The 18514-nt window shown below is 42.9% G+C and overlaps 1 protein-coding gene across 7 annotated transcripts in view; it reads left to right on the top strand.

Annotated features, from left to right (window-relative positions):
- LOC111950127 (active breakpoint cluster region-related protein) overlaps window positions 1-18514 on the top strand; it is a 237659-nt gene that overhangs the window by 116806 nt on the left and 102339 nt on the right. For all 7 annotated transcript variants that reach the window (XM_023967508.2, XM_070434431.1, XM_070434432.1 and 4 more), the window contains 5 exons: window positions 6550-6657; window positions 6964-7024; window positions 13339-13391; window positions 16194-16334; window positions 17310-17431. In XM_023967508.2, the coding sequence (XP_023823276.2) occupies window positions 6550-6657; window positions 6964-7024; window positions 13339-13391; window positions 16194-16334; window positions 17310-17431 (485 nt within the window). The remainder of the gene's footprint in view (window positions 1-6549; window positions 6658-6963; window positions 7025-13338; window positions 13392-16193; window positions 16335-17309; window positions 17432-18514) is intronic.

Below are 18514 nucleotides of genomic sequence, written 5' to 3'. Positions count from 1 at the left end.
GTTAACTCATTTAGTACATATGTTAGTGGAAGACATTAAGCAGAAGTCAAAGTACACCCGTGCGTACACACACATTTTGTTACATTAGTCATATTTTAAAATGTATTAAATAGTTTTTTCCCTCATCAGTCTACACACAATACCCCATAATGACAAAGTAAAAATATCACATTTATGTAAGTATTCAGACTCTTTACTCAGTACTTTGTTGAAGCACCTTTGGCAGTGATTAGAGCATCGTCTTCTTGGGTATGACGCTACAAGCTTGGCACACCTGTATTTGGGGGTTTCTCCCATTCTTCTCTGCAGATCCAATCCAGCTCTGTCAGGTTGGATGGGGAGAGTTGCTGCACAGCTTTTTTCAGGTCTCTCCAGAGAAGTCTGGGTTCTGGCTGGGCCACTCAAGGACATTCAGAGACTGTCTGAGGTCCTGAGTGCTCTGGAGCAGGTTTTCATCAAGGGTTATTTGTACTTTGCTCCGTTCATATTTCCCTCGATCCTGACTAGTCTCCCAGTCCCTGCCTCTGAAAAACATCCCCACAGCCTGATGCTGCCACCACCATGCTTCACCGTAGGGATGGTGCCAGGTTTGAATACATTTGCAAACATTTCTAAAACCCTGTTCACTTTGTCATTATGGGGTATTGTGTGTAGATTGCTGAGGATTTTTATTTATTTAATACATTTTAAAATAAGGCTGTATCGGGGTCCGAGTACTTTCCAAAGGCACTGTATATGATATAGAATGACGTGTTGAAAAGGGCGAGGAACGACATGGAGTCACAATCCATGCCAGGCACACCTGTGAACTCTGGAACTATTCCAAGGATGTGTAACCGAAGAGAGAGACCAGGAGTGGGCACGGAATACATAGCCTTCCCGCTGTGGATGTCTTTTTCAGCACCGTTTTGCGCTGCACTGAGACAAGCATGGTGAAACAAAAATGTTAAAATATCCCATGATATTCTTAAGATATGTGTTGACTGAATATAAGCAAGTGATGTCTGCTAAATAATCAAGTTAGGTTTCTCCAGATATAAATAATTCTAAATAACAAACTGGCTTTATTTACAAATTATTGAGAAAGTCTCCATGTTCACCCCATGTTCAAGAATWGCCTTTTTCTCGCTCATTCTAGGTTTAATGAAAACAAAATCTCCAAAATATCGTAACTTTTTATACAAAGTGATTATTATTGTTAATTAATTTAGAATTATATATATAAGCACCTTATAAAAGCACCATATTCTCAGATATTCTCACAGATCCTAACGGAAAATGTCCCTTAAATATTAATATATTCCTCCAATCCTCTAAATGTAAGAAAATGCCCCTTATATATTAATATAGAGTCCTCCAATCCTCTAAATGTAATTATTGGCGGAGAGTCACGTCATTGAAAAAAATATTTTTAGATATACTGTAGGCCTACCGTAGGTGAAATGAGTCTCACTAGTGTTGAGTAATGTGCTGTTAAAAATGGTGTAGGTCTTATTTATTTGAAGAGCATTAGAAGTTAGATCTATTTTAGCACCGTTTCGCGCTGCTCTGAGACAAGCATGGGGACTGGTCTTGATAAATAAATTAGATTTTTATTTTCACTTAATCTCCGTTTGGGTTTTGGATTCACAAGAATTTGAAAATTAGTGTGCAGAAATGTTATGCTCTTAGTGTAACCTTTATTTAACTAGTCAAGTCAGTTAAGAACAAATTCTTATTTACAAGGACAGCCTACTCCTTCCTCCCCGTCCGGGAATTGAACCCGGTCCCCCATGTGCCCTGCGGGGATTCTTTAGCTAAATAGCCCAGTACTGTACTGCCGACCGTCACGTTGTACAGCACCATATTTACCTTTCCATCTTAATGGAAACCTAGAGGGTTTTTCGTTTTTCTTGGAATAGAAAAACCATAATATTAATCAAATTAAGCAAGTACCAGTCAAAGGTTTGGACACACCTACTCATTCCAGGATCTTTCCCTTGTTTACGACAGTATGTATTGTAAGCTAATAAACAAATGCAGGTGGCTTATATCTTCAAAATGCTTTAAATGCTTTATTATCCGAATGTAAAAGCATATACTGTACAGTATTTCTTCAGCATCTCTATGCTTTCGTTAATAAAATAATGATGAAAATAGTCTTTCAAAATGCAGATGTTGATTTAGTTGTGGATCCATAACAAATTACTATGGGAATAAATGTCACTGATTTACAGAAATATTGGAACAAAGTTGTCTAATGAAGGCAAACAGTTTAGAATCCTCCAATCCACTTGTGCTGAAGTCTACTCCCGACCGTCACGTTGTACAGCGCCATATTTTCCATTCCATCCTAACGGAAACCCTGAGGGTTTCATTTTTCTCGTAAGAAAATAACATAATAGAAACACCATAATATTAATGTAATTAATTAAGCCAAATTTCTTCAATCGCATATACTATGTTATTACAAAAAAGGTTTTCAATTCTCTGGTAATGCCAATATGGAGACTATTAAATGCTTCTCAAAGATGCTCTCTGGTGGTCAAACTAGCAATAACTTGCATTTACAGAAAAAATGGCTGACAAATAGATAACGTGCCACAGAATGCTGCAGCAGCCTGCAAGGTGTGCCACAGAATGCTGCATCGTTTAAAGGAGGAACCACTGTATATGCTCTCTTGGGTAAATAAATGAAGCTGAATGAAGCTTTTTCAATGTGAACTGTAGTTCTGTATTGTACTATACTGTATTATATAGACTGGAATTACGCACATCTTAAAACCATGATACAGAAGAAGAGAACGTGCGATTCTGGTGCGGCACATGCAGCTTACAAAGTTACAAGTATAGGCTAGCGAATTAGATTTTAATTTAGAAGTATAATAGGGCCTATTTGTATAATTTTTAAAAAAACATTTTTTTCTTTGTTATTATGGGTAAGTGTAATAGATTGATGAGGGGGGAAAACGATTTAATCCATTTTAGAATAAGGCTGTAACGTAACAAAATGTGGAAATAGGGAAGGGGTTTGAATACTTTCCGAATGCACTGTAGCCTTTCATAATATTTCCCCTAATGTTATTAGCCTTCCTCCTCTTTCTCTTTTGTTGCTTCATTCCTTCCTCGCTTTCAACAGCTAAATGAAATACGTTTTGTTGTTCTTATCTTCATTATTCTAATGACATCCTTGAATAATATAGGACTAGAATTAGATGAGGAAGGCTTTCACGTCTCTTCATGAAGATTGAAYKGTTATGGGTCTGAATAAATAACTGCTATAGCCTACTGCCATCGCATGTTCGCTCTTCTTTCAAACTACCCCTGAGTTCTATTGGCTGCTGTATTAAACATTCAGAAAACAAGAGGTTGCATCCCTCTTCAAATAGTCTGTTGGTATAAGAAATGCTAAATAAATAATGTACAGCAAGCTATTCTAGTATGGCTGTTCCTGCCTGGGACTCCAAGAGTTAAGGAGTGTTTTTTAAGGAGAGGCCATCGGAGCACAGGTGCTTGCGTATTACCCAAGAGCCAGAGGCTAGAAGTTAAACACTTATTATGGATAACCCACCATTAATTAGCTAAATATAAGGCTAATACTGCATTGCATTTATTACCCGAAAGAGGTAGGCTAGGACATCTATATACAGGCCTATACTGCATATCAATCTGCTTTAAAACTCTGCAGCTGGAATAAAATATATATATTTACAAAAAAACAACAAGTTGACCCTAAAAGCCAGATGGAGATGGGTAAATTAGTTGCGCATTTGGTATTTATATTACATGTGCTGCAGCAAATGTAGCTCTACCTGTCACAAGGTAAAAAGTGACCATAATGAGATGATTGGTCTACAAGCATGGAGAACTTCGCTCCATACTGAGATGGGATGTCTGTCCCCACCCTAAGCATTTATTCATCATGTGGAGGCTGTAGAGAAGCCAGCTCGGGGGGGGAGAGGATGAGGAGGGGAGGAGAGAGGGGTACGAGAGAGGATTGGGGAGAGAGGGGGGAAGAGAGAGATGGGGAGAGAGGAGGGGGGAGGATGGGGGGGGGGGAGGATGAGGAGGGGAGAAGAGAGGGGGTACGAGAGAGGATTGGGGAGAGGGGGGGAGAGAGAGAATGGGAGGGGGGAGGATGGGGGGGGTAGGAGAGAGGGGTGGGAGAGAGAGGATGGGGAGGAAAGAGGATGGGGAGGGGGGAGGAGAGAGGATGGGGAGGGGAGGTGGAGGAGAGGGATGGGGAGGGGAGGGGAGGGGAGGAGAGAGGATGAGGGGGAGAGAGAGGAGCATCTTCAGCATATTTACACTGTATAGCAAGCTGTAGCTTTAAATCAAATCAAATCAAGTTTATTTTATATAGCCCTTCGTACATCAGCTAATATCTCGAAGTGCTGTACAGAAACCCAGCCTAAAACCCCAAACAGCAAGCAATGCAGGTGTAGAAGCACGGTGGCTAGGAAAACTCCCTAGAAAGGCCAAACCTAGGAAGAAACCTAGAGAGGAACCAGGCTATGAGGGGTGGCCAGTCCTCTTCTGGCTGTGCCGGGTGAGATTATAACAGAACATGGCCAAGATGTTCAAAATGTTCATAAATGACCAGCATGGTCAAATAATAATCAGGAATAAATGTCAGTTGGCTTTTCATAGCCGATCATTAAGAGTTGAAAACAGAGGTCTGGGACAGGTAGTACGTCTGGTGGACAGGTCAGGGTTCATAACCGCAGGCAAGAACAGTTGAAACTGGAACAGCAGCAAGGCCAGGTGGACTGGGGACAGCAAGGAGTCATCATGCCCGGTAGTCCTGACGCATGGTCCTAGGGCTCAGGTCCTCCGAGAGAGAGAAAGAAAGAGAGAAGAGATTAGAGAGAGCATACTTAAATTCACACAGGACACTGGATAAGACAGGAGAAGTACTCAGATATAACCAACTGACCCTAGCCCCCCGACACATAAACTACCGCCAGCATAAATACTGCACTGAGACAGGAGGGGTCAGGAGACACTGTGGCCCCATCCGATGATACCCCGGACAGGGCCAAACAGGAAGGATATAACCCCACCACTTTGCCAAAGCACAGCCCCGCACCACAGAGAGGGGATAACTTCAACCACCAACTTACATTCCTGAGACAAGACCGAGTATAGCCCACAAAGATCTCCACCACACAGCACAAACCAAGGGGGGGGCGCCAACCCAGACAGGAAGATCACGTCAGTAACTCAACCCACTCAGTGACGCACCCTCCTAGGGACGGCATGAAAGAGCACCAGTAAGCCAGTGACTCAGCCCCTGTAATAGGGTTAGAGGCAGAGAATCCCAGTGGAGTGTATAGCAATCTGATTGGTTCCTCTTAGAGGGAGTTGAATTGTATCATCCAATACCCTTCTCCAGTCGTGGGTATACAATAGGGAGTTATAACTGTAGAATACGGAAGGTTCATTTAGAGTGGAACTGGCAAGTGTCTTCACTGACATTTTCAACCTCTCCCTGACCGAGTCTGTAATACCTACATGTTTCAAGCAGACCATCATAGTCCCTGGGCTCAAGGAAGCGAAGGTAACCTGCCTAAATGATTAGCGCCCCGTAGCATTCACATCTGTAGCCATGATGTGCTTTGAAAGGCTGGTCATGGCTCACATCAACACCATCATGCGGACACCCTAGACCCATTCCAATTCGCATACTGCCCCAACAGATCCACAGATGATGCAATCTCAATCGTACTCTTCACTGCTCTTTCTCACCTGGTCAAAGGAACACCTATGTGGAAGACTGCTATTCATTGACTACAGCGCAGCTCAGTACAACACGTAGTGCCCACAAACCTCATCACTAAGCTAAGGACCTGGGACTCAGCACCTCCCTCTGCAACTGGATCCTGGACTTCCTGAATCTGACTGTAAGGCGCTACAGAAAGTAGTTTGGATGGCACAGTACATCACTGGTGCCAAGCTTTCTGCCAACCAGGACTCTATACTAGGTGGTGTCAGAGGAAGGCTAGAAAAATGTCAACGACTCCCGTCACCCAAATCATAGACTGTTCTCTCTGCTACCGCACGGCAAGCAGTCTAGGACCAAAAGGCTCTTAAGAAGTTAACAGCTTCTACCCTCAAGCCATAAGACTCCTGAACAATTAATCAAATGGCTACCTGGACTATTTATATTGACCCCCCCCCCCCAATTTGTTTTTTCACTGTTGCTATGCGTTGTCCATTATCTATGCATAGTCACTTTACTCCTACCTACATGTACAAATGACCTCGACTAACCTGTAGCCCCGCACATTGACTCGGTACCGTTACCACTTGTATATAGCCTCGTTATTTTGTTAATATTTACTAAATAAAATAAAAAGTTTCTTAGCTCTATTTCTTGAACTGCATTGTTGGTTAAGGGCTTGTAAGTAAGCATCTACACTGTTGTATTCGGCACATGTGATAAATAAGATTTGATTTGACTTAGACTTATTTTTCATCCAGATACCATCTTTCATTCTCCTCCTCATCCTCCTCCTCCTCCTCCTCTTTCTCTCTCCACTGTGTTAATATTGCTCCTCTGTGCTCCAGGCCAGCCAGCTGGGGGTGTACAAGGCCTTTGTTGACAACTACAAGACAGCGGTGGAGACAGCAGAGAAATGCAGCCAGGCCAACACCCAGTTCCAGAAGATCTCTGAGGTAAGTGCTGGTCTCTCTCGCACGCACGCACGCACGCCAGCCAGCTGTAAATTACATCAGTTGTGAGTGCTGCCATTTGTACTCATATAGGGAGTTGTGTGTGTTTGTCCAGCCCTGCAGTTTGCTGCTGCAGCCCTATTCCGCTTCATTAGTCCTCTCAGCTCAACTCTGCCTCAGGCAGGCTGTTTGTGTCTGTTTGTTTGTGTGCGTGTGTCCTGCTTCGATACCCTAATACTATACTGCTAAATTCCTATACTGCTAAAACTGTAATACACCAGTAATCACAAATCATACATTTTCTTCCAGAACCTGAAAGTAAAGGGACCCAAGGACTCTAAGGACTGTACCACAAATGTCACCATGGAAGGTAAAGAGATGCGTTCTTTAATAACTTTTCTAAAAACTTTTGTGGATTTTACAGAGTAAGAAAAACACACCTAAATATAATGKATGTGTTCTGATCTAGATGTGTTCTGATCTAGATGTGTTCTGATCTAGATGTGTGTGTCTGAAGGTACTGAAGCTGCTATGGCTCTTTTAAAGGCCCAGTGCAGTCAATATTATGTTTTTCCTGTGTTTTAAATAATATTGTACAACAGCTGATAAAACTAACACTGTAAAAGTGTGGGAAAAAATGTATTGGTGTTATTTCCTAATAGTTGCTGGTTGAAAATACAATCTACACAGGGCGGGAGTTTTGACTTTCCATGGTGACATCACCATGCGTTGAATTGGTTAATATACCAATAACAAAGATATTTCCAAACCTCTCTCCGATAACAGCTAGTCTTTAGTTTGCCCCTCCCCACTCCAAGACAGTCCTAGCAAACTTCTTGCTTGATAAATCGTTTTTCGCTTAAAAACATTTTTCTCTCCATTTGAATAGAAATCTATTAYAGTAAGATACTTAATTGTTACCCAGAAATATTTGATATTGATATAAAACCGCTGCATTGGGCCTTCAAAACTTCTTCTGGCTAGGGGGCAGTATTCGGAAGTTTGGATGAATGAGGTGCCCAAAGTAAACTGCCTGTTACTCAGGCCCAGAAGCTAGGGTATGCATATAATTGGTAGTATTGGATAGAAAACATTCTAAAGATTCCAAAACTGTTAAAATAATGTCTATGAGTATAACAGAACTGATATGGAAGGTGAAAACCCGAGGACAATCCGTCCAGAATGTTTTTTTTTTTTCCAGCTCACCTCTGATTACAATGGCTGTGAATGGGAATATAAAAGGAAGTCCTCCCAGATTGCAGTTCCTAGGGCTTCCACTAGATGTCAACAGTCTTTAGAAAGAGTTTCAGGCTTGTTTTTTGAAAAATTAGCTAGACTTTGTAGTTTTTCTAAGTGGCTCCCATTTTGGCTGTAGTGTTTGTAGCGCGTTCCGGTGAGTGCACATACTTCGTTATTTATCTCCAGTAATGGTCTCCGGTATTCTCCGTCTTAAATGTGATATTTTATTTACATAATAGGGTACCTGAGGATTGATTAGGAACGTTTGACTTGTTTAGAAGAAGTTTATTGGTAACTTACGGGATTCATTTTGTATGCATTTTGAACGAGGGAAACCGGTGGATTACTGAGTCAAGCGCGCCATTGAAACTTATTTTTTGGGGGGTATAAAGAAGGACTTTATCAAACAAAAGGACAATTTGTTATGTAGCTGGGACCCTTGTGATTGCAACCAGATGAAGATCTTCAAAGTTAAGTGATTTATTTTATCGCTATTTCTGACTTTTGTGACGCATCTGCTTGGTTGGAAAATGTATGTAATGCTTTTGTGTGCGGGGCGCTGTCCTCAGATAATCGCATGGTGTGCTTTCGCCGTAAAGCCTTTCTGAAATCTGACAAAGCGCCTGGATTAACAAGAAGTTAAGCTTTTGAATTATGTATGACACTTGTATTTTCATGAATGTTTAATATTACGATTTCTGTAATTTGAATTTGGCGCTCTGCAATTTCACCGGATGTTTGCCAGGTGGGACGGTAGCGTCCCAATGGTCCGCAAGAAGTTAAGACTCTGTAACCCTGCCTCTTTTGCTTGTGTGTGCAGTGGGACGCTTCGGTAGGCAAGGCTTCCATGTGTGTGTGCTCTGCTCCGCTCTCTCTCCATCTCTCTCTCTATCTCTCTCTCTCTCCATCTCTCTCTCCATCTCTCTCTCCATCTCTGACTCTCTCTATGGGTGTTGGAGATGTCTGACTCTCTCTATGGGTGTTGGAGATGTCTGACTCTCTCTATGGGTGTTGGAGATGTCTGACTCTCTCTATGGGTGTTGGACATGTCTGACTCTCTCTATGGGGTGTTGGAATGTCTGACTCTCTCTATGGGTGTTTGGAGATGTCTGACTCTCTCTATGGTGTTGGAATGTCTGAAACTCTCCTCTATGGGTGTTGGAATGGTCTGGCTCTCTCATGGTGTTGACATGTCTGACTCTCTCTATGGGTGTTGGAATGCTGACTCTCTCATGGTGTTTGAATGTCTGACTCTCTCTATGGGTGTTGGAATGTCTGACTCTCTCTATGGGTGTTGGAGATGTCTGACTCTCTCTATGGGTTGTGGAGATGTCTGACTCTCTCTATGGGTGTTGGAGATGTCTGACTCTCTCTATGGGTGTTGGATATGTCTGACTCTCTCTATGGGTGTTGGAGATGTCTGACTCTCTCTATGGGTGTTGGAGCATGTCTGACTCCTCTATGGGTGTTGGAGATGGTCTGACTCTCTTCTATGGGGTGTTGGAGATGTCTGACGTCTCTCTATGGGTGTTGGAGATGTCTGACTCTCTCTATGGGTGTTGGACGGGGCAGAGAGGGAAGTGTGAGATGGAGATTCTACTGCTACTCCGACTGTGTTGTGGTGTGGTGTGTGTGACAGCCAGTGTCTTAGATGTAGCCGGGTGGCGGTTAGATAATGAGCTGTTTTCTATTCTGGGTAAAGACCGTCGCTGCTCTCGTCTCTGGACACGTTCTCTCTGTCCTCTCATTTCTGCTGACAAAGACTACATCTTTCCTACTCCTGCCTCTAATCTAATCTAAATCAAGTTGTATCAAATCCAGTTGTATTTGTCACATGCGCCGAATAAAACAGGTGTGGACCGTACCGTGAAATGCTTACTTACAAGCCCTTATCCAACAATGTAGTTTTAAGAAAATGGAGTTAAGAAAATATATATTAAATAAACTAAAGTAAACAATAATACAAAATAAATAAAAGTAACATAATTAAATAACAATAACGAGGCTATATACACAGGTGGTGTATATGTGCTGGGATGCAGGTTAGTTGAGGTAATTTGTACATGTAGGTAAGGTGAAGTGACTATGCATAGATAATAAACAGCRAGTAGCAGCAGTGTAAAAACAAAGGGGGCAGAGGTGTCAATGTAAATAGTCCGGTGGCCATTTMATTARTTGTTYAGCAGTCTTATGGCTTGAGGGTAGAAGCTGTTAAGGAGCCTTTTGGACCTAGACTTGGCGCTCCGGTACCGCWTACCGTGCGGTAGTAGAGAGAACAGTCTATGACTAGGGTGACTGGAGTCTTTAAAAACATTTTTGGGCCTTCCTCTGACATGTGGTAGACGTGTGTGTGCATACAGTATCTGTGTGTTTTGCATATGCGGTTGTGTTTACACTTCTCTTTGCATAGCCGGTGTCGGTGTGAAGTTGTGGAGAGATTGTCCTCCCTGGCTAGATTGGCTGTGAGTCTGTTATAGCAGCACAAACACAGTAGAAGAGACAGAACGCAGAGAGAGAGACGCAGAGAGAGAGACGCAGAGAGAGGAGACGCAGAGAGAGAGACGCAGAGAGAGAGACGCAGAGAGAGAGACGCAGAGAGAATAGATATGATAATGGACACTCCATCTCTCCCCACTCTCTGTCCCTCCTTCTCTCTCCACTCTCTGTCCTTCCTTCTCTCTCCACTCTGTCCTCCATCTCTCTCCACTCTGTCCCTCCTTCTCTCTCCATTCTCTGTCCTTCCTTCTCTCTCCATTCTCTGTCCCTCCTTCTCTCTCCACTCTCTGTCCCTCCTTCTCTCTCCACTCTCTGTCCTCCATCTCTCTCCACTCTCTGTCCCTCCATCTCTCTCCACTCTCTGTCCTTCCTTCTTCTCCACTCTCTGTCCCCATCTCTGATTCCCCCTCTCATGTGTAGTGGTTGAGTAGAGGAAGACACTGATTGGTGGTCCAACAGAAATGTATTGGAGTTTCACTGATGTGTGAATTCAACCGATAGGGTCGGCACCACACTGGGTGGAGCTTCGCTATCCACCCACAATGTTGTCCAAGTTATTTTAGTCTGCCAGCCAAGCCTGTTTTCCCACTCCTGTTGGACTGCCCAGACCAGATCACATTCTAGATAACTGGCTTTATTACCAGGACAGGATGAGATCACTGTTGTGTTGTTCTGACCTACCACCCACACCATATGACCTTTTCATATTCAATAACACCTGTTGGATTTATTCAATATGACTGTTACTCACAATGAATCCTGTGCTCATTTCTAAGTGTTTCACACCTCCACTATCTCTCGCTCCATACTTCTCTGTCTCCCCTGTCTCTCTCTCTCCCCCATACTTTCTCTCCCTCACAATTTTAGTTTTTGTACACCCCTCTCAGTGCCCCCTCTTCTCCCTCTCTCTGAGTTGGCACATTGGATGAGGGCCAACGGTTGGCATTGATCAGTTCAGCCCAGTCAGGTAGCTGGACTGGCAGAGGTCTCTCTATCTCTCTATCCATGTCTCAGTGTTCTATATCCAGGACTGCTGATTGGCTTTCACCCACATTGACACCCTGGTTACTGAGGAGGAGCTGTCCGTCAGGTTGTCACAGTGACCTTGAGGGTTCCATCACAGGCACCCCACTGTGAAGCTCTATTGGTTACCTATAATCAGCAGCCCTCACTTCTCCATCACTCCTCTAATCAGCAGCCCTCATTCCACTCCTCTTCTGTCATCTCCTCTCTTTCCTCTCTCTGCTGCTGGACTTTGAGCTGTGCTTCTGTCTGCACTGCAGAGTTCCTGAGTCCTTGGAGATGAAGAGACTGAGACGAAGGCTGAGTCAGTACAAAKCAGGAGCTGGGAGTTTTTTGGGGGAGGGGGAGAATAAGTAAGTGAAGTGTTAGTCAGAGATCATAAGCAGCTCATTATCAAAGCTTAGGATGTTCAGTCAACATGTCAACAGGGGCTTTTTTAGCATATTCTCCTGTATCTTTTTCTCCATCTTGCAATCTCTCTCTCGGTTCTCACCCAGTCTGTCACAACACATCTCTCTTTCTGTCTCCGCTGCAAAGCCTCCTGGGATATCAGCTTAGTGTCACAGATCTGGTTGGTAACGGGATTGGCTCCTGAGATGTGAGAGAAGGAGAGGAAGAAGAAAGAGACAGAGACATATTTAAGAGAAGTTTAGGATAGAAATGTGATTTGGAGCACAAGTTTGCGTAGTTTCCGTAGTAGCAGAGTAAATCTGCAATGGAAGCAAACTGCTATGTAACCAATAAGGCTGCTCAGAGTGCTGCGAGGCTGGAGATTCACTGCATGTTAAACAGGCTGTCTATGAAGACACTGTGTGTCCTTGTGCATGTCTATGTACAGTACCAGTCAAAAGTTTGGACACCTACTCATTCCAGGGTTTTTATTTTAACTATTTTCTACATTGTAGAATAATAGTGAAGACATCAAAACTATGAAATAACACACATGGAATCATGTAGTAACCAAACAAGTGTTAAACAAATCAAAATATATTTTAAATATGAGATTCTTCAAAGTAGCCACCCTTTGTCTTGATGACAGCTTTGCAYACTCTTGGCATTCTCTCAACCAGCTTCATGAGGTAGTCACCTGGAATGCATTTCAATTAACAGGTGTGCCTTGTTAAAAGGTAATTTGTGTAATTTCTTTCCTTCTTAATGCAAATCAGTGGTGTTGTGACAAGGTAGGGGTGGTATACAGAAGATACCCCTATTTGGTAAAAGACCAAGTCCATATTATGGCAAGAACAGCTCAAATAAGCAAAGAGAAACGACAGTCCATCATGGAAAAGTGGCTACTTTGAAGAGTCTAAAATATATTTTGATTTGTTTAACAAATTTTTTGGTTACTACATTAATCCATATGTGTTACTTCATAGTTTTGATGTCTTCACTATTATTCTACAATGTAGAAAATAGTAAAAAATAAAGAAAAACCCTGGAATGACTAGGTGTGTCCAAACTTTTGACTGTGTGTGTGTGTGTGTGTGTGTGTGTGTGTGTGTGTGTGTGTGTGAGAACCCGACAAGGGATTACGTAAGCCCTGTTACCAAGCAGAGTCTATCATTGTGAAGTTGAGCCAAAGGGCTGCAAGTGTGTGAGAGCGAGCGCGATCGACTGAGTGTGTGATATATCATTTCAAGAGCGGTGTGAGAACGAGAAATGTAGACCGGGTCAGGAAGTTCATCCTGATAATAATAACAGAGCTTAGAGGGAATGACATTAGTGTCTGTGTGTGTCCGTCTCTGCAGGTTAGCAGACACCTGACATTGTGAATGATAGAATTGTCTGCCCCCTACCGCAGGAAACTTGTGCCCAGCCAAGCATGTAATAGGCTTTTTGACTTGTGTTTTTCTGCATTGTGTTTGTGTGTGTGCCTGTGTGCGTGCCAAACCRAACTGAGTGCCCTCTTCTTGTCCTTTCCCACAGCTCTCCTGTACAAGCCGATTGACCGTGTGACCAGAAGCACACTGGTTCTTCATGTGAGTACACACACGTGGTACAGCCATGAGGGATTCCTGATCTGCCCAGAAACAAATGACAAGATTGGATTAGAGGGGACCACAACGTAGAGCTAGYTTGAATAGATAGGACAAGATGGATACACATCAGGGATTAAGAGTATGTGCTGTCACGTTGTGTAGTCATGAGAAACACAGTGATGGAGCTGGGAGGAATTTAACTGGAAAGCAACAATGCAGCTTGGTTCTGGATCCACCTGCAAAGTCAAACCCTGCCTTCTGCTGCTTAGAGGAAGTGTTCCATTCCATTTGCCAAGCGTATACCTTTCCTCTGCACGGTTTATCAAAATTACATGCTGTTAGAAACAATATACTCTCCTTTGATGGGCTTCAACCAAGTGGAAAGCGGAAGCCGCCCACAGAGCAAGCAGAGATGCCTAGACGTCTCCTCCAGTCTAGCTTCCAGTGCATTTCATGAATATGTTTTACATAAAGCTAGTGGAAGCATGGCTAAACAAACACCAGTTAGTTTCCTACAAACAAAGGTCAGGCCAGATCATGCAAATCAAAGACATGGCCTGCGTCCCAAATGGCACCCTGTTTTCTATTTAGTGCACTTTTGACCAGGGCCCATTGGGTTTGACCAGGGCCCATAGTGCAATATACAGTTGAAGTTGGAAGTTTACATACTTAGGTTGGAGTCATTAAAACTCGTTTTTCAACCACTCCACAAATGTCTTGTTAACAAACTATAGTTTTGGCAAGTCGGTTAGAACATCTACTTTGTGCATGACACAAGTCATTTTTCCAAATATTGTTTACAGACAGATTATTTAACTTATAATTCAATGTATCACAATTCCAATGGGTCAGAAGTTTACATGCACTAAGTTGACTGTGCCTTTAAACAGCTTGGAAAATTCCAGAAAAATATGTCATGGCTTTAGAAGCTTCTGATAGGCTAATTGACATAATTTGAATCAATTGGAGGTGTACCTGTGGATGTATTTCAAGGCCTACCTTCAAACTCAGTGCCTCTTTGCTTCACATCATGGAAAATCAAAAAAACAAATTTGTGACCTCCACAAGTCTGGTTCATCCTTGGGAGCAATTTCCAAACGCCTGAAAGTACCACGCTCATCTGTACAAACAACAGTACGCAAGTATAAACACCATGGGACACGCAGCCGTTCATACCGCTCAGGAAGGAGATGCGTTCTGTCTCCTAGAGATGAACGTAACTTTGGTGTGAAAAGTGCAAATCAATCCCAGAACAACAGCAAAGGACCGTGTGAAGATGCTGGAGGAAACGGGTACAAAAGTATCTATTTCCACAGTAAAATGAGTCCTATATCGACATAACCTGAAAGGCCGCTCAGCAAGGAAGAAGCCACTGCCCAAAACTGCCATTAAAAAAGCCAGACTACGGGTTTGCAACTGCACATGGGACAAAAGATTTGTACTTTTTGTAGAATTGTCCTCTGGCTGATGAAACAAAAAATAAACTGTTTGGCCATAATAACCATCGTTATGTTTGGAGGAAAAATGAGGACGCTTGCAAGCCGAGAACACCATCCCAACCGTGAAGTACCGGGGTGGCAGCATCATGTTGTGGGGGTGCTTTTGCTGCAGGAGGGACTGTTGCACTTCACAAAAATAGATGGAATCAGTGAGAGGAAATTGCTGGATTTATTGAAGCAACATCTCAAGACATCAGTCAGGAAGTTAAAGCTTGGTCGCAAATGGGTCTTCCAAATGGACAATGACCCCAAGCGTACTTCCAAAGTTCTGGCAAAATGGCAAAGCCCTGACCTCAATCCCATAGAAAATTTGTGGGCAAAACTGAAAAGCGTGTGCGAGCAAGGAGGCCTACAAACCTGACTCAGTTACACCAGCTCTGTCAGGAGGAATGGGACAACAAAATTCAACCAACTTATTGTGGGAAGCTTGTGGAAGGCTACCTGAAACATTTGACCCAAGTTAAACAATTTAAAGGCAATGCTACCAAATACTAATTGAGTGTATGTAAACTTCTGACCCACTGGGAATGTGATGAAGGATATAAAAGCTGAAATAAATCATTCTCTCTACTATTATTCTGACATTTTACRTTCTTAAAATAAAGTGGTGATCCTAACTGACCTAAGACATGGAATTTTTACTAGGATTAAATGTCAGGAATTGTGAATAACTGAGTTTAAATGTATTTGGCTAAAGTGTATGTAAACTTCAGACTTCAACTGCATATAGAGAATAWGGTGCCATTTRGGGCACAGCCACAGACGTGAAATKTTCTGTATTATTGTCTCTCATTTACTGTACAAAGACATGTACTGTACCATCTGCTCAACCTTCCAGAGGTTGTCACAATAAATTAACTGAGGTGTGCTGACAAGGCATAAATCAGCCAAATGGCTTTTCTTTCACACGCTCCTCTGAAAAAAGCATTTTAGTTACGCTGAGATAATAAGATATTAGCAATGTGGAGGCAGACTGTCTCAGCCATTAGGTAGCACTTTAAAAGTAAAATAATTTGTTTTGCCCAGTGTTCCATCAAGGAGAAATTATCATATGCTTTTATGAGAGGAAAAGATTTGTTAGAAAACCCAGCCAAACATCCAAATAGTCCAATTCATCAAAATGGTTAAGTAGATCTGGTATTATAGGTTTAAAAACACCTGCACATTGACTGTCCTTAGACAAACATTTGAATGGATGGGGTTCTCAATGTTTTTAAATTGGGGTCTCTGTGACTATTTGAGAGTTGCATTGCGATATCCCCGGCGTGTGTAATATCTAATGGTGTCTCTGTGTGTATTGTAGGACCTGCTGAAGCACACCCCTAAGGACCACCCAGACTTCCCCCTGCTGCAGGACGCTCTGAGGATCTCCCAGAACTTCCTGTCCTCCATCAACGAAGAGATCGACCCCCGCAGGACCGCCATCACCACGCCTAAGGGAGAGGTGGGGTCTCACACACTCTCACACACCATTGTAACAGACTACCTAATGCTTTTCAGCAATTCATGTTGTAACCTTGGGGAAGTGTGTCAATGTATTTGTGAAATTGTGTTTTGGGGTCAAAGAAATCGACAGTGTCTCTCCTCCTCCTGCCCTCATCCTCAGTCTCTTCATTACCAGCCGCCTCTCCTCTATCTCTTTCTCTCTCTCCCTCTTTCTAACACTACCTTTGTTTCATTCTATCATTTTCCCCCTGTTTTTCTCCGCTTAATGCTCCTCTCTGAGTTTAGGCTTTTTACATTCTCTGCCTGCTAAGTCCTTCCCCTCTCCCATCCTTCTTCCCTCTTTCGCTCTCTCCCCCTCTCCTCCTTTCTCCCTCCATCTCTAAACCCCCTCCTTTCTGCTTTCCTCCCTCCACCCCTCTCTTTCTATCCCTCTCTCCTCCCATCTCTTCCTCGCTCTCCCTCTATCCCTCTCTCTCTATCCCTATTCCATTCAGTCAGTTCAGTTTTTAGCCTCCCTGTCAGTTCTCCATTCATTGTCTGTCTGCTACCAGAAATTAAAAACTGTCTCTGCCCTCTTTGGCTCACACTTTTCCGATTACTCCAGTTCTGGTTTAGCTCAGCCTTATTTTAGGTTTCCTAGTTGGCTCGCTAGAGATGGACAGATGCAGAGAGGGAAAGGGGGCAGTGTTTAGAGTTCTTAGTGGCTTATTTAGCTGATGATTGACACAACTGTCATGGAGAATGTAGACAGCAAGAAAATATAGACATCAAGTGATGTTCTTTCATATTGCTGAACTCTGATCTATACCTCCTACAGTACATCCTGTCTCTTTAACTGTGTGTGTGTGATAGGCAGTATCCCTCAGACTAGGCCCAGGGCTCAGAACAGGAAGTGAATGTTTACAGCTAGGTTAGCTGCCCCGTGCAGTGCGTGCCACAGGAAGTGATGTCATGGAGTTTCTCTCCCTGGTAGGCTCGTCAGCTGGTGAAGGATGGTTTCCTGGTGGAGATGTTGGAGGGTTCCAGGAAACTGCGTCACGTCTTCCTCTTTACAGACCTGCTGCTCTGTGCCAAAATGAAGAAGACCTCTGCAGGGTAGGTCAACACATACTCATGCACATTCAGGCATAAACATACCCACTGTGCTATTCACTGTGCATATTATATTATACACTCTTAAGTGGTCTCCAGTGTGAGTGTTTTCAGTCTGTTCTGTTGACGGGTGGGTGGGTGAGCAGAGTGGCTGGTTGAGGCCATTGCCCATCAGTGCAGGCCAGTGTGTGACTGGAGAGAGAATAAGTCCTACATATTAACACTAAGACTCTTCCTTCTACGCCTCACCTTCCCTCCCCCCTCACTAAGAGAGGCTGTGAGAGAATACACTCCCCATAACAATGTCTCCCTTCATCCCTCTAGCCCTCTCTCTCCAGTGAGTCTACTACAGGTCCATTTGAAAGGAGACAGAGTGAACGCAAGAGATACATAGTTAGTGATACAAGGCACATTCTCCAATAGGCTCTCCTTAAATGAGGCAGACTGATAGCTTATCCCGTATTCCTACAGATTCTAATAGGGTTGATCAGGTTTTATGGGGTCCTGTCAGCTCTGCTGTGGCAGTGCATGAAGTATGACAACAGTGTATCAGTGTATGAAGTATGACAACAGTGTATCAGTGTATGAAGTATGACAACAGTGTATCAGTGTATGAAGTATGACAACAGTGCATCAGTGTATGAAATATGACAACAGTGTATCAGTGTATGAAGTATGACAACAGTGTATGAAATATGACAACAGTGTATCAGGGTATGAAATATGACAACAGTGCATCAGGGTATGAAATATGACAACAGTGCATCAGTGTATGAAATATGACAACAGTGCATCAGGGTATGAAATATGACAACAGTGCATCAGGGTATGAAATATGACAACAGTGCATCAGGGTATGAAATATGACAACAGTGTATCCGGGTATGAAATATGACAACAGTGTATCCGTGTATGAAATATGACAACAGTGCACCAGTGTATGAAATATGACATCAGTGTATGAAATATGACATCAGTGTATGAAATATGACATCAGTGTATGAAATATGACATCAGTGTATGAAATATGACAACAGTGTATGAAATATGACAACAATGCATCAAGGTATGAAATATGACAACAGT

Source organism: Salvelinus sp. IW2-2015, linkage group LG23 (genome assembly GCF_002910315.2).
Source record: "Salvelinus sp. IW2-2015 linkage group LG23, ASM291031v2, whole genome shotgun sequence".
In the NCBI taxonomy this organism is placed as follows: Eukaryota; Metazoa; Chordata; class Actinopteri; order Salmoniformes; family Salmonidae; genus Salvelinus; species Salvelinus sp. IW2-2015.
Note: the sequence above shows the minus strand (reverse complement) of the source record. Positions and strands in the feature narration are given on the sequence as shown.